The following is a 26,157-nucleotide window of genomic DNA, read 5'->3' as shown; positions in this document are numbered from 1 at the left end:
GTGGTGTGTCAAAGGGGTTTTTAAAATAGATGCAGAGTGCCACAGGAAGGAAGTTATGTCAAACCTGTATAAACTACCAGTTAGACCTCAAATGGAGTATTGTGTCCACAATTCTGTGCACCACAATTTAGAAACACTGCCAGAGTTTGAAGAGATTGCAAAGGAGATTTGCTAAAATGGAACCGAGGTTTTGGGACTTGGTTAAGAGATTAGAGAAGTTGAGATTGACTCTTTACACTCGAAAGGTTTTGGGACTGATTAAATAGACGTCAAAATTACGAAGGATTTTGATAGAGTAAAAGAAAAGAAATTGCTCCAGTGCAGAAGGGTTGGTCGTGAAGGATATGGATTTGAGTAACAAAAGAACCAGAGGGGTTTTCTTTTTGTGTATAGACTTACACTTTTCTGAAATACAATGCTTGAAACGGGATTGGATACTTTTTCGAAAAAGAAAAGCATTGCAGTACCCAAATACAGAGAAGCTTGGAAGTGTTTACTGCACAGAAGGGAATCATTCAACTCATTATGCCTCAACTTTCCTCTAATCTCTTTACCAATTACTTTAAATCTAAGTCCCCGGGATATTGACCTCTCTGATAACAGGAAATCATCTTTCCTCGTCACTCTATCTAGACACCTCCTAACATTAAACCCTGAACCAATATTTTCTCTGTAAGTGTGCTATATCAAGCTCAGAATGTTCTCTTGAATGTATTTTGAGACTTTGGTGACATTCATATTGATTTGTTATCCCAGTACTATTTGAGCAGGGATGTGGGTCTAACGGGATAGCTCTTTCTAAATGGGCTAAATGGCTTCCTTCTGCTGTTTCAAAAATTACTGGCTTGGGTCAGATTTCTTTGATAGAAATGATGTCTCACTAGCAGAATATGCAATAATCACAAACTTTTTTTTTACAGAGGAGAATATTTGTGAATCATGCCATTCTCCCATATTGCCTACAGGTATGTAACATGATGGAGAGGAAACCTTGTAACTCTAAGCTGCACAAAGTTCTTTAGCATGACTCTTAAGCAGTTTGGATGCGAAGTAAAATTCGGTAAACTACTTACATTATTCAGCAACAGGATATGTTACTCAGCACTTTTGTTTATTCAGAGTTTTTCAAATTAGCTTTCGTTTCTTCTCATCATATAATGTTCAAAACATAATGTTAGTGTTGAGTCGCTGTCTTAATTTAGCAGGAAGGAAAATTTACTGTTTACCCCAATCCCTTTTCATTGTAGTAAATAAACAGCCTTGTCAATCTATGCATTTTTATTGAAATGAACAATAATTAAACTGTTTAAATTGTTCATTCTGATACATGTCTCAAGGTCAGAGACAAATATTGGGCCAGATTGCCATTCAGACCCATCAGGGAAAACAGGTGCTCTGCATTTCTGAGAAGTGATTCAGTCAGGCTTTAGGGCTCTTGTGGTGTAGTGGTACTGTCTCTGCCCCTGAGCTAGGAGGCCTGGGCTCAAGTCCCGTGTGCTCCACAGGTGTGTAATGACATCTGTCGAACAGGTTCATAGAATCATAGAGATGTACAGCCGGGAAACAGACCCTTCGATCCAACTCATCCATGCCTAACCCAATCCTAACCCAATCTAGTCCCACCTGCCAGCACATGCCCCATATCCCTCCAAACCCTTCCTATTCATATACCCATCCGGATGCCTTTTAAATGTTGTAATTGTACTAGTCTCCACCACCTCCTCTGGCAGCTCAATCCATACACATACCACTCTCTGTGTGAAAAAGTTGCCACTTAGGTCTCTTTCATATCTTTTCCTTCTCACCCTAAATCTATGTCCTATAGTCCTGAACTCACCCACTCCAGGAAAAAGACTTTGTCCATTTATCCTATCCATGCCCCTCATGATTTTATAAACCTCTATAAGGTCACCCCTCAGCCTCTGATGCTCCAGGGAAAACAGCTCCAGCCTATTCAGCCTCTCGCTGTAGCTCAAATCCTCTAACCCTGGCAACATCCTTGTGAATCTTTTCTGAACCCTTTCAAGTTTCACAACATCCTTCCGATAGTAAGGAGACCAGAATTGCTCGCAATATTCCAACAGTGGCCCAGCCAATGTCCTGTACAGCTGCAACATGACGTCCCAACTCCTGTACTCAATACTCTGTCCAATAATGGAAAGCATACCGAATGCCTTCTTCACTATCCTATTTATCTGCGATTCCACTTTCAAGGAGCTATGAACCTGCATTCCAAGGTCTCTTTGTTCAGCAACACTCCCGAGGACCTTACTATTAAATGTATAAGTCCTGCTAAGATTTGTTTTCCCAAAATGCAGCACCTCACATTTATCCAAATTAAACTCCAACTGCCACTTCTCAGCCCATTGGCCCATCTGATCAAGATCCCGTTGTAATCTGAGGTAACCTTCTTCGCTTCTAGATTAGAGTGGTGCTGGAAAAGCACAGCAGGTCAGGCAGCATCCGAGGAGCAGGAAAAATGATGTTTCGGGCAAAAGAACCATCTGAGCTGTCCACTACACCTCCAATTTTGGTGTCATCAGCAAACTTACTAACTATACCTCTTATGCTCACATTCAAATTATTCATATAAATGATGAAAAGTACTGATCCTTGTGACACTCCACTGGTCACAGGCCTCCAGTCTGAAAAACAACCCTCCACCACCACCCTCTGTCTTCTGCCTTTGAGCCAGTTCTGTATCCAGATGGCGAATTCCCCCTGTATTCCATGAGAATCTAACCTTGCTCACCAGTCTCCCATGGGGAACTTTGTCGAACGCCTTACTGAAGTCCATATAGATCACATCTACTGCTCTGCCCTCATCAATCCTCCTTGTTAGTTCTTCAAAAAACTCAATCAAGTTTGTGAGACATGATTTCCCACGCATAAAGCCATGTTGACTATACCTAATCAGTCCTTGCATTTCCAAATACATGTACATCCTTATTTAAAATGTATCTCCAGTCAGGGCAAAATGGCTCTTGTGGCTTCCATTAGGACATTCTTTCATAGTATAGAACTATCAGAGGAAGACACACCAAGCCTCCTTTTCAGTCAACTGCTGTATTCCAAAACATAAAGGTCCACACAATCACTTTGACAGATGCTGTCAAACCATAAATTCACAACCTAAGTGTGATGTTAGGGTGTTGGATCTGCAAAGTGCCAGTTATGGTGGGGTCTAGGGTACCAGCCGGTAGCATAATATGAGAAATTCAATTTCCTGGGTGATTCCTTCAGCGTGTACTGCAACTCCCCTGTCCACTGGAATAATAACTGTTTGGCAACAGATGCTGTCTGGTCTGTTAAGTATTCCCAGCATTTTCAATTTCTACAGAAGATTCCCTGCATCTGTAATATTTTGCTTTATATTGGTGCCTTTTAAAATATAGGTCCTGTCAGTAATGTTTTTGTACTTCCTCATTTTAGACATTGCAAAACCATTCAGTGTGGTGGTCTTCCACTGCAGACATATGTTTCATAAGGATTGCCTTCCAACTCCTGGCATGGTATGTTGTTGGCTATGTCAATTTGTATAGAATAATAAGAGTCATGTCATTTCTGGGAATGTTGCTTCTCATTTTGCTGCATTTTGCTTGGTTAGTGGATAATTCCATAATTGAACCTCGGGACTGGTTAGCTCAATTGGCTGGATGGCAGATTTGCAATGCAGAGGGATGCCAAATGTGGTTCAATTCCCACACTGGTTGAGGTTGCAATGAATATCCTGTCTTCTCAACCTCAATCCTTGCCTGAAGCATGGTGATCCTCAACCACCACCAGTTGTCTATCTCTAATGAGAGAGCAGCCGTGTGCTATTCTGGGATTATGACAACTTTACATATTTGAGTGCACACCCTTCTCGCCTTCTGTTAGTCCTGACTAATTATAATTGTTCGTAGTGGTTCCAAGACAGTTTATTTTAAAACTAAATGTAAAACATGAGAAGAAAACAAAATTATTACGGAATAATAGTTTGCTATTTTTGTCCAGTTGCAGTGAGCTGTCCTATGTTTCTCGAATTCTAAGTGTTTGATAACAAACTGTTGTTGTTTGCAGATTATTAGCAATGTGAATTGACCCGTTAAAATTGTTTTACTAAATTTTGTCAAAGCAATTTTGCAGGAGAGCTGATCGTCAAGCTGCAAGATTTCACCAAAAATCTTTAGTTTGTCTTCTAACATTCAGCTCTCTTTTTAATTACATGTGGGAACATTATCTGGTGTAATCTGTGAAGTTTTATTTAATCTCATAAGCTTGCCATTGGAAAGCAAAAATTAAAAATATATATAATGTAAATGAAACCCATCTGACATTCTTCTATTCAGACAGGGAAAAAAGCTGGCAATGAAATGGAAACATGTAAAATTAACCCCTGAAAGAATGTAACCTACACAAGCAGGAAGGATTGAAAGTCAGCCCCAAACACTAGTAGTTGGGGGAGAAGTTAGTCTTGGGCTGTTTGTACAAATGGGTAATATAGAATCATTCCACCCCACACAATCTTCCATTGAGAAACAGCAGCAACAGCTTCAATGTATATGGCATCATCAAAGTAGTCAACTCACAAAGGAGTTCAACAAATACTGAGCCATATAAGAATATAGTAGACAGGTCAACTTGCTTAAAGTATTTTGAAGGGACAAATAAATTGGGAGAGACAGAGAGATTTAGGCAAGGAATTCCAAAGCTGAGGACAGGGCTGCCAGTGGAAGACTGAAAGAAACTGGGTATGTGCATGAGGCCAGATGTGGAGAATCTTCATTTCTGGAGAATGGTAAAGTTGAAGGAGGTCGCAGAACTAGGAAGAGGAGCAACACCGGAGAGATTTTAAATTTGAGGAATTGCTGGACTGAAAGTCAGTGACAGTTAGCAAGCATGGGAGTGAATAAACAAGCCTTCTTGTTTCGGTAAAATAGATAGAAGAATTTTGAAGAAACTGAAGTTTCCATATATTGGGAGATGGGAGCCTAGCCAAAGAAACACCAGAGCAGAATTAATAAGCTAATGGATGAGGGTTCAGCAACATATGGACAATATTATGGAGGTGAAAGTAAGTGAGCGACATGATGGAGAGAAAATGGAAACAGAAGACCAGCCCAAAGTCTGTAATTTCAAATAGTCTGGCTCATTCCCAGACAATAGTCAGGAAGGGTATGGGATCAGGTTGTGGCACCAATACTAAACAAAATGAATATTATATTACAAAATTATGACAAAAAGCATTCCAAGAAACCACTGCTTTATAGCAGAGTTGCTACTGCAAACAGTTCTGCATACTAGCAGTTTCCTGTAGTGGTGGTAAGGATACCCAGTTTGCTGTGTAGGATCTTACGAAGACTGAGAAGAAATGATTTATTCACAACACATGTCAGGCACAAGCACATACTTAAACTGAAGTGACAGGAATATTTACTGATATTCTGTATACCCTTTAAAAATATGACACAGCCTCAAGTTTCTTAAAACTAAACCCTCAACTTTAGCAATGAATCTTTAGCAAAGTAAATAATAAACTAAGGGATTCTATAGGGAGTAAGAATTAATCAGTCAAATTTTAATCCATTCATCAAGAAAGGTTATTTTACTAACTCAAAAAATATCTCAGTAATGATTGAAAGTTTACGTAATGTTTCCAGTCTTCGGCTATGTAAGGGTTGAAAAAAAGATTATTTCAGCTTCATGTGGGAACAAATAGATTAACTTTTTAAAATATTTATCTTAAACAGTTCTGTAACATCTGCAGTGCAAAACGTCGAAGGCCTGCTGGTGGACTGGGTGAGGCTTAAAACATCAGATGAACTTGACTGAGGACCACAAATTTAAAGTTAACGCATTATTGTAATGTGTAATTTTCTGTCAATTATCAGCTCACCTACTTCAAAGCTTGTACTTGTATAAATGTTAAATGCTAATTCTTAATAAAAGTCATTTTAGAATCATCAAACTTGTGAAGAAACAATGTACTGAACTACATTTAACTCTACCTCAGTGGAGTAAGAGGTGCTGAGTACTGATTGCCTATTTGTTTAATATGCAATGATTTTGACCTTTTCACAGGTAGATACAATTTGCAGAATAGTTTTAATGCTTGCCAATGTTACAATCTAGGTAAAAACTTATTTGCCTTCATGATTCAACGTTCTGTTCTAAATAAATCAAAGTGTCTTATATACACTGTGCTGCATATGTTGCCATATAGAAGAGTTAGTCATGAATGAAATACCCTGTGATAAATAACTCATTTCATAATTTTCAGACTACTATGGTATGGCCTAAGGAAAAGAAATACACTTGTCAGTGTACACTGACATTTATTCATCAGAATCTTTGTCTGTATATTTTGAATTAAGTATTACATTGAATGAAATGAAATGAAATATACGGCACAAAAACAGGCTATTCAGTCCAAACAATCTATGTGGTCATTTATGTGAGAAAGGGTTCAAATAAAATTTACAAGGATGTTGCCAGGGTTGGAAGGTTTGAGCCAAAGGGAAAGGCTGAACAGGCTGGGACTGTTTTCCTTGGCACACTGGAGGCTCAGGGGTGACCTTATAGAGGTTTATAAAATCATGAGGAGCATGGATAGGGTCCATAGACAAGGTCTTTTCCCTGGGGTCGGGGAGTGCAGAACTAGTGGGCATAGGTTTAGATTGAGAAGGGAAAGATTTATAAAGGACCTCAGGGGCAACTTTTTCATGCAAAGGGTGGTGCATGTATGGAACAAACTGCCCGAAGAAATGGTGGAGACTAGTACAATTACAACATTTAAAAGACTTCTAGATAGGTATATGAATAGTAAGGGTTTAGAGGAATATGGGCCAAATGCTGGCAAATGGGACTAAATTAATTTAGGATATCTGGTTGGCATGGACGAGTTGGACTGAAGGGTCTGTTTCCATGCTGTACATCTGTATGACTCTAAGAGTTTAGGGCGAGAGGGTATAATCTCAGAATCAAGAATGTAGTGCTGGAAAAACACATCAGGTCAGACAGCATCCGAGAAGCGGGAGAATCGGCGTTTCGGGCATAAGCCCTTCATCAGGAAGGGCTTATGCAGCCCTCACTTTCTCCCGGTATAATCTCAGAGTGAAGGGTCATCCATTTAAGACCGTGTAAAGGTTATGTCTTTCAATTTTGGGATTTGGAAAATTGTGGACTGAAGTTGGGACAAACAATTCTGGAAGCAGTATTTTAAACTTTTGCATGTTTTGAAAATCAAATAACCTGACACTCTTGTGTATTGGACTAGACCAGACCACTCAAAACATTCTTAAGTAGGCACCCCAGACCATAACTTTGCAATTTGTTTTGGTAAGTGTACAGTGAAAATTATCCAGAGTAAGATAGTTCGACTTCTCAAATGCTGAATATATAAACACTGAAATGTTGTAATGCCAGCACTAAGCTTAAAGTCTCTTTCTCCACCGTTAAATATTTCTGTTGATGAATGTTCAACTTCCTTAAAAGACTGTTGGGTCTTTCTATCCCTTCGTTATCCTCCTCCTGCAGGAACATCGCACCAACATCCACATCACTAGCATCAGTAGCCACCTTGAAAGGCTTTGTTTAATCCGGTGTGGCTAATACTGGGACAGTGGTTAACACAGTTTTTAGGCTGTCAAATGTCTTTTCGTGCCCTTTTTTAACAATTTGGTGAATGGAGCAGCTACACCACTAAAGTTTGGCACAAATGTTCGATAAAATCCACTCAACCCCAGGAATTGTAGTACTGCTTTTTCTGTCAACAGTGTGGGAAATTCTCCAATTACTTTTGTTTTGGCATCTTGTGGGGCCATTTGTCCATATCCAATAACATGTCCCAGGAAGATGGTTGGGCTTTGGAAATTCACTTTTAGCCAAGTTTACCACCAAGCCTGCCTTCTGAAGTTGATTGAACAAGTCCGATAAATACTGTAAATGTTCCTTCCGTGAGTGACTAAAAATCACCATGTTATCAGTGTACACCACACAGTCAGGTAATCCAGCAATGACCTTATTTGTCTGTCTCTGAAATGTGGCTGGAGTGTTTTTCATACCAAATGGCACGACTTTGAATTGATATAGTTCATTTGGTATTACGAGAGCTGAAATTGTCTTTGCTCTCTCTGACGGAGGTACTTGCCAGTAGTCTCTGAGCAAGTCCAACTTAGAAATGTAAATTGCTTGTCCCACTTTTTCAACACAGTCCTCCATTTGTGCAATTGGATATGCATCAGTCTTTCTAACGGCATTGACTTTACGATAGTCCACATTTAACCATTGGGTACCATCTGGCTTTGGCACCATGACTAAGGGTGAGCTCCAGTCACTGTAATTCACTTTGATTATGCATGCGCTCCATCTCCTTCTGAACCTGTGCCAACTTTAGAGGGTTATGCCGATAAGGTTGTTGCTTAATCTGAACAGCATCTCCTATATCTACATCATGCACAATTAGGTTAGTACTTCCCAGTTTAGACTAGATTAGATTACCTATTCTGCATATCTCCCTGTGTGATAGCAATAACTCTTTCATGTCATTTCTATTTTCTTGTGGAAGGTAACTCAATAATTTATCCCAATTTTTGACAACTTCCTCATTGTCCAATTTGATTTCAGGAATGTTCAATTCAGAATCCTCTGAACTTGGTTCTTCCTTCTGTGCTGTAATCATTAACACCTTCTCCTCTTGCTTTCCTTCCCTATCAAGATACCTTTTGAACATATTCACATGACACACTCAGAGAGATTTCTTCCTGTCTGGAGCCCTTATCAAGTAGTTCACCTCACTCAATTGCTTCTCAATTTGATAAGGTCCACTAAACCTTACTTTTAAAGGCTCACCTGTTACTGGGAGGAACACCAATACCTTATCCCAATTACAAAATTGTGAATTGGTGATTTCTTATCCACTTCTTGTTACATTATATGCTGTGATACTTTTAATTGCTGTCTAGCCAACTCTCCAGCTCTATTTAATCATTCTCTAAAATTTGACGCATAATCCAAACAGGTGGTCTCTGAATTCTGACTTATTAATTTCTCCTTCATCAATTTACCAGTCCTCTTACTTCATGCCCAAAAATTAATTCAAATGGACTGAATTTGGTCGATTCATTCGGTGCATCTCTGATCACAAAAAATACAAATGGAATTCCCTTATCCCAATCATCTGGATAATCCTGACCATAAGCCCTCAACATGGTTTTTAGTGTTTGATACCATCTCTCTAGCGCTCCCTGTGATTCCGGATGGTATGCAGTAGATTTGAATTGCTTTATTCCCAAGTTATCCATAACTACGTTGAATAGTTTGGATGTGAAGTTCAATCCTTGATCTGACTGGATCTCTATTGGTAATCCATATCTCATAAAAAATTAAGTAATTCTTCTACAACGTTTTCAGCTGTGATGTGGATAATGGGATTGCCTCTGGAAATCTCGTCAACATATCCATTATTGTTAATACTTATTTCCACTTTTTTGTTTGACATAGGGGACCTGGACAGTCAGTCAAGACTCTTGTGAAAGATTCCTCAAATGTTGGAGTAGTTATTAAAGGTGCAGGTTTTATTACTGCTTGTGATTTTCTGGTTAGCTAACATGTATGACACGTCTGGCAAAATTCAACTACATCTTTGTGTAGTCCAGCCCAGTAAAAATGTCTTTGTATTTTAGCCTGTGTTTTCCTCACCCCTAAATGACATCCAAGTGGTAGCTCATGCGCCATTCGCAGCACCTCCTTTCTATAACCTACTGGCAAAACAATTCGATGAATCTCTGCCCGTTTCTCATCTGCTTGAATGTATGATGTTCTCCATTTCCTCTTGAGGCACCATTTATTAAGTAATAACACACAGGAATGCATTCACTTTCTTTCTCAGTAAATGTCTTTTGATATAACTGTTTTAACTCCTCATCTTTCTGCTGTAATTCAATCAGCTTAGCAGAGCTAAAGGTACTTGCATGTTTACCTCTATGCTCCTTCTCTGTTCCACTTATCTGATCAAAGAAAGTTTCAGATAATACTATGACAGCTTCTTTATCTGTGCCTTTTGATCTCACCTGCTGAAACTTGTGCTCTGTGATCTTGTGATCACACAATCAGGGAAAATATTGGATAAACATTCTCCAGGTCTTCAGTTGCCTGCATCTCCATTGGCTTTTCAACTAGAGTAGGCAGCACACCTACCGGTGAATCAGCTATATTATTTGCGAAGACAAGTTGTATTCCTGGAGCTGAGAGTTTGTCCAATGCTACTACCATAAATTCTCCACTCTTCTCTGGACTCTGAGCCTCACTTTACATAACTGAGCACTTTTTTTGTCTCTCCATGAATTCCTGTTACCAATACCTTCTCTGGCAATAGTCTCTCAGGAGTGCATGTCTCCTCATCCCTCAGCATTACCGACTGAGAGGATCCTGTATTCCTTAATATTGTAACCTCCCTACCTATGACTCCTGACCTATGTGAATAAATGTTACCCTTGCATGTAATTTTTTTAAGCAGATCTGGCACTTCCTCCATAATCAACCTCTTATCATCTTGTACATTCTGAGGCAGTTGTCTAACTTTCCTTGTGCTTTTCATTACTAGTCCAACATAACTTCCGCGTTTGTCCGGTTTCCCCCATCTGGCTTTCTCCTAGCCCACCAATACTGTGATTTCGTGTGGCATAATTTATTACAATGAAAACACCAGAGCTTTCTAACTTCTTTGACCCTTCAAGGGTTTTTTTTTTTACCCTATGGTAAATTCTCCTTATGATCTTCACTGAGATCTACCTTTCCCTTTCCATGTGAGGATTTCTCTTTGCCCCAGTTTCTATCCCTCATGGACTGAAATTGATTCTGGAAGCCAAACTGAGTTTTATGGTCCAACTCATAACCATCAGCCAATTCAGCTGCTAACCTTGCTGTCTTAACTCTCTGCTCTTCCACTACTTCGGGCAGTGAGTTTTTGAATTCCTCCAAAACGATTACCTCTCTAAGGACATCATAGGTTTGCTCCATTTTTAAAGTTCTTATCCATCTCTCAAAATTACTCTGTTTGATCCTTTCAAACTCCATATAGGTTTGACCAGAGTCCCTCCTTAGATTCCTGAAACATTGTCTATAGGCTTCTGGTACAAGCTGATATGCACTTAAAATGGCTTTTTTCACCTCGTCATACTCCCTAGATACCTCCTCTAATAGGGGTGCAAATACCTCACTAGCCCTACCTACAAGTTTCATTTGGATCAACAAAACCCACATTGCCTCTGGCCACTGCATTTGTTTAGCCACCTGAGTTCTGTGTTTCATTTTGTGTTTCATTGTGTAATTTTGTGAATAAATTTTTTGTCTGTTCTAAAATCGAGTAGTTAACCTAACTATCTTACTCAAATGAGATGAAAAAGGCTTCCACATCCTCATCAAATTTAGGCAATGCTTGAACACTGGGCTTCTGACTACCAGTGGCTTGCTCATCCACACTCTCTTCCTCACTACCCTCAGCCTTTATCTCCAGCCTTTTACGCTGACTTTCCTTTTTTAAGTGTCAGTTTTTGAAGTTCAAAAGCTCTCTCTTTTTCTTTCTCTGCTCTCTCTTTTTCTGTCTATTCTGCTTTTGCAGTTGAATTCTTGCTATCTGTGTAGATTCTGATGGTTTCTCCATGAGGTTTAAATGTTGAGCTACTGTTGTAATTATCTCTCCTTTCCTCACAGAAGCAGGTAGTTCCAATTCCAGCTTCCCTGCAAATTCTTGCAACTTGGTCTTATTAACCTTTTGCAAAACCTCCAAAGTCACCACTGCCACATCCAGAATTTTTTTGGTGACTGAAAGAGCCATTACTATCCCAAGGTTTGTCTACCCAACCAAACCAATACCTGAAATAAAGACATTAGCACCTACCACTCACTGTTTAAAATCCCAGACGAGCCACCAATCTCTTATGGACTAGGCCAGACCACTCAAAGCATTCTTAAGCAGGCAGCCCTCGACCTAACTTTGCAAATTGTTTCGGTAAGTATACAGTGAAAATTACCCGGAGTGAGGTTGACTACTAGATTTTAGAACAGACAAAAAATGTATTCACAAAATTACACAATGAAACACAAAGAACAGAATAAGGAACCTCTGCAGAACTCAGTCTATCCAGCAAGACGTAGTTATGCTGTACAAATACACACAACAGTTCCAATAAGCAAACTTCCTTTAAAACCCAGTATAAATGAAACACATGCTTACAGGTTGAAACTGAAGGGCAGAAATGAGAGAGAGAGTTTCCATACAGCTCTCTGTTGAACTTCCCAGTTCAAGACTGAACTAAAACTGCTCAACTCAGCTATCTAAAAGCACTGACTCCCCTTTCATTATGTAGGTCACTTATAAAACACGACCACTTTGGTCTGAAGTCTCATCTGTTTACATATAAACAAAAGACCCCCAAATCCTTTTTATCTTTGTACCAAACCAGATTGATTGGAGTCCGGCCTGGTTTATTGCCCCTTTGAAATAAATCAAGGATAGAGTCTCCTTGAGCCAAGAAACAGCTTTTAGGAAAAAAGGGACTAGCTTTGTGACACATGGTAAGCATCGTACAAATAGCTGTTTGCCTGTGAATAAACATGTGATTAGTTAAGATGGAGAGAAGTGTTTTGAACTCCACCAGCAGAGTAACTCTCAAAACCCATTTTAAACCTGAAGAAAAGCATTTCATGGTTTCAGCAGTTGCTGTAAGCTGTGATTTTTATGTGATATGACAGATAACTTTTATACAGGAACCACCTTGTGTCCCTCGCAAACACATGGAAGCCTCTGGAGAAACGTGATTGAGAAGCAACATCTGATCAGCATAGAAATCATAAGTATCATCTCAGCAAGTCATGAAAAGGCACCGCTGAACTGCTTCCAGTTTTCCTCTGCCCATAACGTATTTCTCTGTCTGTCTACCTATGTGTGTGTATAAAAGGAAAGTTCATAAGAGGATTAGAGTTTTAATTTGTAGTGTTATATGCCAATGGTTTACAACTGTTTACCAGTAGCTATAGTCCAATGACTTGTAATGAATAGTAATTATGGTTAAGTACAGAAACCTGAACCATCCTTTTAATTAGCCTGAATTTGAAAATTGGGTAAATTGGGATAGTTTCTGTACTTACTTTAAAAACTTTTAACTTTTGTGATCAATCCAGGAATAACAGGGGTTGACTTCTATCACACTACCCCAGTGAGTTGTAACAACAAAGGTAAGGAGGCATTATCTCTCTCTGAGGGAAGTCAATCTGTGAAATTCTTTACTACAGGGATTGTGAAGGCCGAGTAGTTAGTTTATTGACAGCTGAGATAGATTTTTGATGACTAAAGGAGTAAAGCGTTATGAGGAAAAGGTAAGCCAGTGAAAATTGATTATCAAATCAGTCATGATATCATTGAATGACAGAGTCCACTCAATGGGCTGAGTGGTCTACTTTTGCTATGAAATATGGTTTGTAAGTAATAAAACCTAATGACTATTTTATTTCAAGCTGAATTCGAAATTCAGGTAAATTGGGGGCTTTGGATAGTTTGATTAAGTCTTCAGATTTGTGATGACTCCAGGAATAGTGAGGCTTGATTTCCAGTGCACTACCACAATGGGTCATCACACTTATAAAGAAAGGCTTGAGGGAAGTAAGAAATAAACCTGAGGAGTGCACAATGTCATCAGTTATATTGTTAGTAGTGTTTGTTTCGTTTTTTGATTAAAATTATGAAATCTTACATTGTGGTCCTATTTGTTCAGATGACGTTTTTAGACTTTTTAAATGTGAATGGCTCCGAGCAGGACCATAACAAGTCCCTAATCATAATTCATTAGGATCTGAGTGTTGGTTCCCTTTGAATCTTTGGCATCTGTACATGTCCTTTGCTGTAAATACTAATACTAGACAATTCTTCAACATTTCCTTATTTTAATTGACAATATCACACGATCTGTTGTTGAGGAACTTATTTTGCTCCTGACCGCCATTGTTTCCCTAATACAAAATTGCAAAATATGTGTTTTTTTGCATTCCTTGCAAGTCTCTTTTCATACTCCGTTTTTGTAATTTGTATTATCTGTTCCATCACATTTTGTTGTTCCTTGTATCTTTCCCATTCAGCAGGACCTGTTCTTCTATTACATTTTTATACATATTTTCTTTTAGTTCTGTGTTGTCTCTAACATTTTTAGTTGTTGGTTGCTCTTTTTTGACAGGTACATCTCTTGCCCACAAGGAAATAAATTTGTGTATTAGAAAATCTCTTACTAAATATTCTGTTGTTTTATCCATCAATAGATTTGCCTAATTTACTATGTACAGTCTCAGCCTCATTTCATTTAAGTCGGCTTTACCTAAACATAGAATCTTAGTAAATGTTGTATTAGCTTTTTTAAACATCTTTCCTATTAGATATGTACTAATCTGCTTATCCCAAACTTTAAATTCTAAAACCTCCCATAAAAGCTACACTGCCTTCTCTCGAGTTCATTGTAATCTCCACATTGAAATAATCAACTGTTTCTTGGCTATGACCCATGCTCAATTCTCACCACAGTCTTATTCAATTTCTCAATTGTACCAGTAAAGTCTTCACTGTCTGACTGCTTCTTGTTATATGCTTTCATAGTTGAAATGATTTCATATAACTATCACTAAAGCTATGCCTCTTCCATTACCATTTTCTTATATTTCAAGCAGACCTTATAATCTGATATCTTTCATTCCCAACACTTGAGTGTCTTGCAGGCATGTCTCACTTGTTATGAACCCAGATAAGGCTGTCAAATTTTTGTTATGATCTGGTTAGGGGCCAGTAACTTTGTGTAAATTAGACAAAATTTAAAATCTAAGAAATACTTTCTAAGAGAATAACAATACAAGATTCCAATGTTTGCACTATCAAAATAAACTTTACTGTACCCAGCTTAGAAAAAAACAACAATGTATATTAAATACTCTAATGCCCAGAGTCACAAAATTGGGTAGTGCAGAAGGAGACTTCTCAGCATATCTCTATGCTAGCTCTCCAAATAAATGTGTCACTAAGTGCCATTTTCTTGCCTTCTCCCTGTAACCCTGAATCAACATGAGGTAAATATGGTTTAAATGACTACCTGTGGCTAAACACCTTACAGAGCATGTTAAAAGCAAATGTAGTCAAAAATAACACAGATTTCTTTGTATGGCACTAAGAATCACCAAGTCTCACGAACATTCTGCCTTCTTTAGCTGGATGGAACTATCTACTTCTGTGGCTAATGCTGTTTCTTTAATATCCTTCCAAGAACAGGGCAGCCAGAACTGCATACTTTAATTCAGAACAGGCCTCACCAACATCCCAATCTCAGTATTATTAAACTGGAGAGGGTTCAGAAAAGATTTAGCTGGATGTAGCCAGGAATGGAGGGCTTCAGATGTAAAAATAAACTGGAAAGGCTAGAATCTTTTTCACTGGAGCATAGGAGGTTGAGGGATAAGGTTCATAAAACCATGAGGGACATAGAAAGGTGAATCTTTTCCCTAGGATGGAGGGGTTCAAAACTAGGGGACATATTTTTAAGGTGAGAGGGGAAAGATTTATAAAGGACATGAGGGGCAACTTTTTTTAACACAGGAAGTGGTTTGTATATGTAATGAACTGCCAGAGAAAGTGGTGAATGTAGGTACAGTTATAGCTTTAAAAGACATTTGGATGAGTTCATGAATGGGGAAGATTTGGAGTGATGATGGGCCAGGTATAGGCAGGCATGACGAGTTTAATTTAGAAAAATGGTTGGGCTAAAGGGTCTGTTTCTGTGCTGTTTGACTCTATCTTGGTGTATTGTCTCCAGGTTGGAGGAACCACAGGCAAATGTGCTAACGGCTTTCTTAACCACCCTGTCTACCTATGCCGAAAATTTCAGAGAATTATGTAGCTAAACTCCTAGGTTTCTCTGTTCTACAAAACTATCCAGGGCACTACCATTAATTATATAACTCATGTCTTTGTTTGTTTACCAAAATGTAATGTCTCACATTTATCCAAATTTAATTCCACCTGCCACTCCTCAGCCCATTGACTCTATTGATCAGTCTTTTTGTAATTTTAACCTCCTTCACTGTCCACTACAAGATGATCAAGAATTTTAGAGGGATAAAGCTGGGTGGCATAAAAATGTGTATGTAAAGCTTACAAGTCCCAAGCCCCACTTCTGACTTTCCAGTACTCTCCATCCCTGAAATCTAACATATCTCCATTGTATTCATTTCTCTCACTCTCACTCTCTCACGCTCTCTCACTCTCTCACAGTCTCTCTCTCTCACAAACACACAGTCTCTCTCTTTCTCACAGTCTCTTACTCTCACACTCTCTCTCTCTCTCTCTCTCTCTCTCTCTCAATCTCTCGGTAGTCACAGTAAAAGTGTGTACAAAGAGGTCTTGTTCCATGAAGCTGCATGTTATCAACGACCTACTGTGACCCCTTGGGACATTGAGACACTAGTTTTCAGCTAGTTTTCAAGAGAGCTGATCTGCTTCCTTGGACTCTTTCTCAGAAATCTTGCTTCATTTCAGCTAGATTTATGTGTCCAACCATGCTGGCATGTGGCTGTTAAGATGACAAGTACGACTATTGGTGGTGATTCCCCTTCTGCACTGTTGTTTGATCTTGCTGCTCCTCTCAATCCTCATCAGACTTGCAAGATTGAACTACAAAGGCAATTCCCAAATTGTGGTAAATGTTGGTAGCAGGGAAGCAAAGCTGAAGGAGAATGAAGTGCAACACAGGTGAACTGGCTTCCAGTAGTTGTCAATCACCTGCCAAATTACATGCTCTTGAAGAATGAGTTCTGGGAGAAGGAGCCTGTCATTTAGCCACAACATCTCATTGTTTCACTGATCAAATCCTCCCAACTTGTCAGCTTTACTGAAGGAGCTCTTTCCCAATATCCACTCGCTTGGTTGCTACTGAGTTGCTGACCGTTCAGGAAGTAAATGCACGAGCTGACGGAGCCAAAGTGGTTGTTAAATCAGATGTTAATGATATATTGGAATATTTGAATAACTTACCTGACAGCCTTGAAGCTAACCTTGAAACCTCCCAGAGATGGGATGATGTCAGAATGGCACTGCATGGGCACCTTTGGAGATTTAATACACACCAAAGGCCTGGAAAGATGTTGCTCCTTCAAACAGTAAAACTGCATCTGAATTTCTAATTTTAATAGATCAGTTCTTTGACAGATGTACTTGATTTCAAATCTCAAAATAGTTTGCACCTTAGAAAGCATGAAAAATTACATGAAATGGAACCTGAATGATGCCATTTAAAGTCTATGTTTGCAGCCATGCCCAGATTCCTTTTAGGTGATGTATGAAATATGGAAGACCAGCTATTGTTCCCCAGAGTCAGCCTGAGACCAGTTTGATGAGGATGAGCTAAAAATTGAAGATGAACATTAGACAGGAACATACCTGTGTGGGAGAACTAGGTTGTGAGGCACCAGGACCAGTACTGAGTAAAGTGGCAGCTGTACTATTGGGACCACACGCCTGAACTGTGCTCGAATCAGTGTTCTTGCAACTCACATAAATGGGGAAATAGAGAGGGTTTTAAACTAAACTATTGGAGCAAAGGACCAAATGAGTTATGATAAGGCATATTAAAGAGTAGAAATAAGGCAAGAGAGAAAAATAATGTGGAAAATGAGGGTTAGAAAAAGGCAGGAAGTATCACAACGAACAAAATCTAAGAATGTACCAATAATCAAGACATAATGGATTGTAGAAATGGTGTAGGAGCACAAATAGAGCAGTCGAATTACCCTTAGGAAAAACTTGGATGAAGAAGTGGAAGGGTGGGTTCGTAAGTTTGCCAGTGACACAAAGGTCAGTGGTGTTGCAGTTAGTGTCAGGGGCTGTTGCAGGCTATAACATGACATTGACAGGATGCAGAGCTGGGCTGAGAAGTGGCAGATAGAGTTCAAACTGAATAAATGTGAAGTGTTTCATTTTGGAAGGTCGAATTTGAAAGCTGAATACAGGGTTAAAGACAGGATTCTTAGCAGTGTGGAGGAACAGTAGGATCTTGGGGTCCATGTATACAGATCTCTCAAAGTTGCCACCCAAGTTGATAAGGTTACTAAGAAGACGTATGGTGTTTTGGCTTTCATTAGCAGGGCCGCGAGGTTTTGCTGCAACTCTATAAAACTCTGGTTAGTCCACCCTTGGAATATTGTGTCCAGTTCTGGTTGCCTCATTATAGAAACAATGTAGATGCTTTAGAGAGGGTGCAGAGGAGATTTAACAGAATGCTGCCTGGATTGGAGGGTTTATCTTATGAAGAAAACTTGAGTTAGCTTGGGCTTTTCACACTAGAAAGAAGAAGGAAGAGAGGTGACTTGATAGAGGTGTACAAGATAATGAGAGGCACAGATAGAATAGATAGCCAGGGAAGAAATGGCTGTCATGAGGGGCCATAATTTTAAGGTGATTGGAGGAAGGTATAGGGAAGATGTCAAAGGTAGATCCTTTATGTAGAGAGTGTTGGGTGCGTGGAATGCACTGCCAGCGGTAGTAGTAGAGTCAGAGACATGAGGGACACTTAAGTGACTGCTGGACAAGCACATCGACGGTAGTAACTTGAGGGGTTTGTAGATTAGGTTGATCTTAGATTAAGATAAATGTTCAGCAGAACATCATGGGCCAAAATGCCTGTACTGTGCTGTATTATTCTATGTTCTATGTTCTTTGGTGGGACAAAAGAAAATTGGAGGAAGTAGAGACTGAAAGGGTTGCTCAACTCCGTGTAAACCACAGGCTTCATTCCATGTAAGAGCTACCTTGTTTAGCCTTTTTCTTCAAATTTAGAATGAACTGTGCCAGTGGAATAAACAATCCCTGCTACATCTTGTTAAAATCTTATGTTACAATAACAAAAAGACAAAACTGTAGGATCTCTGCCTGAGTGTGCATGGCATTCAGCACCCACTGAATAAATATGATGTGATCGTCATCATGGAGATTCAGCTGTAGAAAGAAAAGGGTTTGATCATGAATATTGATGAGAAAAGGCATTTGACATTCAAGAAGAAGAGGAAACTAGGTATAGGTAGCAGAGCAGCATTTTTAATCAAGTGTGGTATTTGTGTAATTGGCAGAGATGAGCTTAGTTCAAGACATCAGGAAATCGAAGTGGTTTGTTTGGAGCTGAGGAATAATAGGGGAAAGAAATCACTAGTGGGATTTGTCTACATGCTCCCTAACAGTAATGACAATGTAGGACAAAACTTTCAGGAAGATGTATAGGTGCTGGTAATAAAGAGATGGCAGTAAATGGGTCACAGTAGTGTCTTTAATTTACATTTAAACTGGAAAAATCCGATTGGCAATAATAGACTGAATGAGGAATTCATAGAACAGCAGAAAATGACTAACAGGGTAATCAGGAAGAAACAAGTAGAGTTTTTGAGAGGAAGTTAGCTAGAAATGTAAACAGCAAAACATTTTTGGGGTATTTAAAAAGGAAAAGAGAAAGTTAACTGAGTGCTGGTCCTCCAAAGAGTGAGAATGGGTAATTAATAGTAGATAATAAGGAAAAAGCAAATAAAATGAACGAACATTTTGTTCATTCACTGCAGAGGATGCAAAAAACATTCCAGTAATTTATTTTCATATTTTTCTACCATTCTAGTAATAGCTGTAAATCAGGAGGTTGAAGGGAGAGAGGAACATTAAAATTATGAGGGAAGTAATGCTGAACAAACTGTTAAAGTTGCAAATGTTTGGGTCCAGGTCAACTTCATCCTAGAGGCTTGCGAGAGGTGAGTAATCACTTAGTGGATGCATCGGTTTTCTAAACTTCCCTAGGTTCAGGAAAAGGTTCAGCAGATTAGAAAGGAGAAAATACAACCTCTCTAATTTTTTTAAAAAAAGGAGGCAGAAAGCAAGAGCTTCCAAGCCAGTTAGTTTGACATGGGGAATTGTCCCAAAGCTGGTTTCTTTTTTCTAAAAGCTGTTCCTTTTCTCAAGGATATGTGTCCTTGGTTTTTTTTCAGAGGGGTAATAAACTGCTCTCGGTGCCAATCAGTCTGGTTTGGTACAGAGGTTAAAGGGTATTGAGAGGCCTTTTTGTTTTATTTGTAAACAGATGAGACTTCAGGCCAAAGTGGTCATGTTTTAGAAGTGACCTGTGTAATGAAAGGGGAGTGGTCAGCTCTCTAGCTGAGCAGTTTAGTTCAGTCCAGAACTGGCTGGGAAGTTCAGCAGTGGACTGTGTGATTAGTCTATCTTTCTACCCTTCTAACTTAAACCTGTAAGCATCTGATCCTTTTTTGTACTGTGTTTTAAAGGGGGTTTGCTTACTGGGACTGTTGTGTATATTCAGAACAGCATACATAAGTCTCGTTTGGATAGACTGAGTTCTCTAGGGGTTCTTTATTCTGTTCTTCGTGTTTTTTTGTATAATTTTGTGAATAACTTTTTGCCAGTTTTAAAACCTGGTAGTCAACATCACTAACTCAATCTGGGTAATTTTCACTGGACACTTACTGAAACAAATTGCAAAGTTATGATCTGGGCTGTCTGCTTAAGAATGTTTTGAGTGGTCTGGCCTCATCCATAACAGAAGGTGTTAGAAACTATCATTAAAGAGGTGTATGTAGAACAACTAAAGTTAATTGGGAAGAGTCTGCATGCTTTTGTGAAAGGAAAATCCTGTTCAACCACTTTACTAGCTTTTTTTTAGACTTGTTTAATTAGATTAGATTAGTTACAGTGTGGAAATGGGCCATTTGGCCCAACAAATCCACACCGACCCTCCGAAGAGTAACCCCCCAGATCCAAGGAGTAATGTTGTGGATAAAGGGATCCTGTAGATATATTGTACCTGTATTTCCAGAAAGCATTTGACAATTGATTTGCTTTGATTTGATTCATTATTGTCACATGTACTGAGATAGAGTGAAAAGTATTGTTTTGCATGCCAACCAGCCAAGTCATACCTTACATAAATACAACAAGGTAATGGAACAGAATGCAGAATAAAGTGTTACAGCTACAGAGAAGGTACAGAGACAGAACAACTCTAATGTATAAGAGGTCTATTCATAAATCTGATAACAGCAGGGAAGAAGTTGTTCTTGAATCTATTAGTACATGTTTTCAAACTTTTGTATTTTCTGCCTGATGGAAGAGGGTGGAAGGAAGTACAATTTGGGTGGGAGGGATTTTTGATTAGGTTGGCTGCTTTCCTGGGGCAGTGGGAAGGGCAGAAGAATTCATTGGACGGAAGGTTGATTTTCATGATGGACTGGGCTATTCACAATTTTGTATGATTTCTTTCAGTCTTGGGCAGATCAGTTGCCATACCAAACTGTGATACATCCGAATAGGATGCTTTCTCTAGTGCATCCATAAAAATTGGTAAGAGTCATTGTGGATATTATAGTTACTTTAGTCATCTTGGGGATGTTGAGGCATTGGTGTGCTTCCCTGACTGTTCTGTTGATGTGGATGGACCAGGATAAATTGGTGATATTTACTCCTCAGAACTTGAAGCTCTCAATCATCTCCACCTCAGCATTATTGATGTAGATGAGGGCAAGTCCTCCATTCTGCTTCCTGAAGAGATTGACAAGCTCATTCGTTTTGCTGACATTGAGGGAGAGATTGTTGTCTTATGAGTTGCAAGGCACAGTCAGGTGAAGCAGCAGTGAGCCATGTCTCTGTAAAACAGAGCACACTGCCCTTTTAAGACCGAGATTTTTTTTTCTCACAAGGTTGTATTACAATAGGACTGTCTGCCTCAGACAGTGGTGCAAACAGGTCATTAAGTATTTTTAAGGCAGAGGAATACAGATTCTTGTTAGGTAAGACAATCAAAAGTTATCGGGGTAAATGGGAAAGTGGAATTCAAAATGTAAACAGATCAGCCATGATATTATTAAATAGTGGAGAAGGCTCAAGGAGCAAAATGGCTACTTCCACTCCTATCTCATATGTCTATATGTCATTCTCAAGGGTGCTAGTAACACCGGATACCACAAACCCTCTTGCAGATGATGTGAATTGCCTTTTCTTCCATATGGCAGAATGTGCCAGTTCAGCCGTGCTCCCTTCTATTGTCCATTATCCTTCCCAAGAGAGAAGAAGTGTTAGTGATGTCATAAGTACTGTATTTAGCTAGCAGGCCTGATATACCTCAACAACTGGAGGTATCACGCTGTGAGTATAAGGCTACCAGCATTGGTATGCGTAGAATAACTGGATCTTATGCATGAGTCCAGAATGGCAGGGAGCTTGTGTTGAGTGAGAAACAGGCATGTGTGGTGCTTTGAGAAGTGTGAGGAGCTTATTGGAATGGTCGTCTGGAGATGTTATATAATGATACATTCATAATGATACTGTCCTTGATCACTCACCTAAAGTCATTAGACATCTTGTGGCACTACTGCCAGGTTTTTGGTTCAGACGGTGTGAATTGAGCCACCTGCTCTCACCCCCTTCAGGAGATTGTCCTTTGAAGGCCATCACAGAAATTTATGATCTCTGACCTCTTGTTCATCTCCACCATAAGATCTTCAGTGTCTTATCTGTGACTTTGGAACTTTATCTCTGTGCTGCTAGTTTTTCCATGTTTCAGTTACAGCCACAGACTTGATGCCCCTTGTAGTTCTGACTGCCTTGAAGAAAAGAAAGCTGGCTAAATCATGTGAGATGAGGGAAAACTGCTTGACTGCCTGCAGAGGTGGCAGCAGCACAAGGGATATTCATTTCTACGCTGCAATCACAGAGATGAGTTGGCAGCATCTGATTTACAAGCTGCCGTTTCCATCAGGACTCAATAGGACGGTTTGCTGATCGTGACCCTGCAGCAGTGAAACCATGCACACAAACCTATGATTGTTAGACCTGTTTTGCATTTATTTTGATTTTCAAGTTTCAATGCAAAGACAAACACATATGGTTGTTAATGAGCTTTGGCAAGCTGGAGTCAGCAAAGCAATGTGAAACATCTGAGGCACAAATTGAAGTGTGTGACTGCCACAATCTATCAGAATTTTTAAAAGTTTTGTTATTCTTTTAAACTGGGTATTGCAGGAAAGGTCATCTTTTATTTGCATATCCCTAGTTCTGCTTGCGAAGGTGGTACTGAGCCTCCTCCTCCTGCTGTCCTTGTTGGTACAGTCACCACCATAGTTCTTACAGAGATGAAATACCATCTTTATACTGAAAATATCTGCAATTGTGCTGCGTGCCATTCCACCATAATTGTACTGTGTGCCACACCACCACAATGCTAAATGGAGTAGATTAAGAAAAGATCCCACAGCTCAGAAGTGTATTTTCACAAGAAGCTGGGGACTATTAATAGAAGCAGAATCATAATCTGTAACCTCAGGCCCTACCACAATCCTCACTTTATGGACCCTATTAGACAGAGGGACAAACCTGGTTCAATAACAGGGAGAAAACAGCATGCCTGTAAATGAAGTATCAACCCACTGAAGATACAACGAAATGCTACATGCATGCTAAATCACAGGAGTGGTTAGCTCACAATAGAACTAAATGAACTTTCAGTCAGTGGATCAGATTAATTCTACCATACATAGGCAATTAAACAACTATTTGGAGAAGGAGAGTCCACTAACATTCCCATTCTCAATATGGGTGAACTCAGCATGAATGCATAAAGCAAGACTGATACATTTGGGTGATATAACATAGTCTTTCCTGAAGATCCCAACTTCATAGATGCCATTTTTCTGCTAATTCAGTTCATTCCAGAAGACATAGCTGAGCACAATCAATACAGCTAAAAGTGTGCACCCTGGAAGCATTCCAGTTGTGTTGAAGACCTGTATTCCAGAGCCATAGCCCTCTCCCAGCCATTCCAATATAAAGACAATGTTAGCATCTATCCTGCAAAGTGGAAACATGCCCAGTTTTGCCTTTTCCACAATGTTTATGACAGGTCATCTGCAAAGTTAAAGAGGGAGTCATTGACAGTGCTGTCAAATCGCACCTTCACACCAAAGGCCTTCCAGCAAATGCTCGGTTTGGGTTTTAACAGAACCACTCAGCTCCAGACTACATTACAGCCTTGGTCCAAACATAGACAAAAGCATTGATTTCCAGTGGTAAGGTGAGAGTGACTGCCCTTGACATCAAGGCCATATTTGGCCATCAAGTGACTGTCCCTGGCATCAAGGAACTGAAGCAAAATTGAATTCAATATAAATAGGACTTCTCTTCATTGATTGAAATTATAGCCATCACAGTAGAAGATAGTTGTGGTTGTTAGGTGTGAAGTATGTAAACCTTCGAACATTGCTGCAGGAGTTATTCCAGGCTGCGGCCTGATGTTTTATTAATGACCGACTGTCAAGTTTGGATTTTTGCAGGTATTTAGAAGTGAAGCATTTCATGCCAGACAATCAATCCAGGTCTGATAAATAACGTTCGCACACACAGTTCCTAGCAATGCCATCCTCTGCAAGATAGTCTGATTGCCTCTCCTTGACATTTAAAGGCATTACATTCTAGAATTTCATACCATCAAACATCTGGGGAATCACCATTTAACAGAAACTCATATAAATAATGAGACTCCAAATTTAGGTAGTTAATGACAACTAACTCATATCCTGACTTCTCAAAATTTTTTGCCATCTAGAGTACTATGGAGTAGACTTTAATTGCTGAGATCAGTGCAGCTCCAACAACAGTTAAGCAACTCAACACCATCCAGGACAAGGAGGCCCACTTGATTGGCATCACATCCACCAGTATAAACATTCTCTCTACAGCCAGTACACAATGTGTGCCATAAAGCCAAATGCACTGAAATGACTTGCCAAATCTCCCTTAACATTACCTTTCAAATCCTTGAGCTCTCCTACTTAGAAAAGCAAGGGTAGCAGGCAAAGGGAACATTACATCCTGCAGGTTCCTCTCCAAGCCATTCAACAACCTGACATGGAACAGCACTGCACTTCCTTCACTATCATTGGGTCAAAATCCTAGAACTCTCTCTTTGACAACTGAGTGTACCTATATCAAATGGACTGCAACAGTTCAAGAAGGCAGATCACCACCATTTTTTCATGGACAGGTTGGGTGGGTAATAAATGCTGCTTTAGCCAGTGTCATCCACACACTAATTATTTTTTAAAGCACCAACAATTGTTATCTCTGATCTCCTTTTCTCGTTATTGGAAAAGTAATGAGCTCATGATTTAGCTGCTTAATTTCATTTAAAGTAGCATGTGATCATTGGGACTTGCGGTAGGAAGGTATAAGCTAACAGCTTGCCACAAAACTGAATTATGTACATAGAAATTGTATGATTTACAAAATATAGATTTTATCATATGAATATATCATATTAAATTTCTGCAAAGAATTCCTTTGCTTTCACTGGTATAATAGTCTTGGGGATTACTGAAGGGCAGGCTTTAATATTAGTATCCTTTAAAAGTAATGTTTTAAGCCAGAGAGCAAAAATTATAATTGTGAATTTGGTATCCATACGTTTGATATATTTTCATCAGAGTAACAGTAGACTTAAAATGGAATGCACCCAAAAATGACCAGCATAGCACTCCTTATATAGCTTATTTCTTATATAACTGGTTACTGCCTTCAAAATTACACAGCAAAAGTAAAACAGTTAAAGAAAGGGTATAATGTTTGGTGAAAACATGTTGTGATTAGAAAGTAAAAGAAATATTTGCATACATGTGGTAATTTATACAATTTCCGGATATTACAATGTGCTTCACTACCTTGCGAGTAAACTTTAAAGAGTGGACGTTGTTATAAAGTAGCAACCAATTTGGGCTGCAATTAGATTGTGCTGTTGGATGGTACATTTTGACCATGTAACAAGACAAATTTCTTTTTCTTCTCTGCAATAGTGCCGTGGGACTTGCCAAATCAGTAGCTCATGTCCACTTGAGAGAGTAAAGCTAGGTCTGAGTAAAATAGATAATCTAAATGACTGTTTCTGCTCCCTCATTACTGAATTAGAGTGTCAGACTACTTTGTGTTGTCATGTTTCTGGAGTGGGATTTTTTTATTGTATTCATTTGTGGGAGTTGAGCATCACTGGCTGGCCAGCATTTATTGCCCATACATAATTGCCCTTGAGAAGGTGGTGGTGAGCTGTCTTCTTGAAC

The 26,157-nt window shown here is 39.2% G+C and overlaps 1 protein-coding gene across 1 annotated transcript in view; it reads left to right on the top strand.

Moving 5' to 3' along the window:
- Positions 1 to 6,330, top strand: part of vps41 (VPS41 subunit of HOPS complex) — a 168,655-nt gene extending 162,325 nt beyond the window's left edge. The window contains exons 27-29 of the mRNA XM_043688929.2: positions 921 to 965; positions 3,433 to 3,512; positions 5,733 to 6,330. Coding sequence (XP_043544864.1) covers positions 921 to 965; positions 3,433 to 3,512; positions 5,733 to 5,792 — 185 coding nt within the window. The 3' untranslated portion in view covers positions 5,793 to 6,330. The remainder of the gene's footprint in view (positions 1 to 920; positions 966 to 3,432; positions 3,513 to 5,732) is intronic.
- Positions 6,331 to 26,157: the final 19,827 nt, after the last annotated feature.

The sequence above is a fragment of the Chiloscyllium plagiosum genome, unplaced genomic scaffold (genome assembly GCF_037043375.1).
Source record: "Chiloscyllium plagiosum isolate Xiang-an unplaced genomic scaffold, Cpla_swu_hap1 HiC_scaffold_4, whole genome shotgun sequence".
In the NCBI taxonomy this organism is placed as follows: domain Eukaryota; kingdom Metazoa; phylum Chordata; class Chondrichthyes; order Orectolobiformes; family Hemiscylliidae; genus Chiloscyllium; species Chiloscyllium plagiosum.
This window is presented reverse-complemented; position numbering and strand designations above follow the sequence as displayed.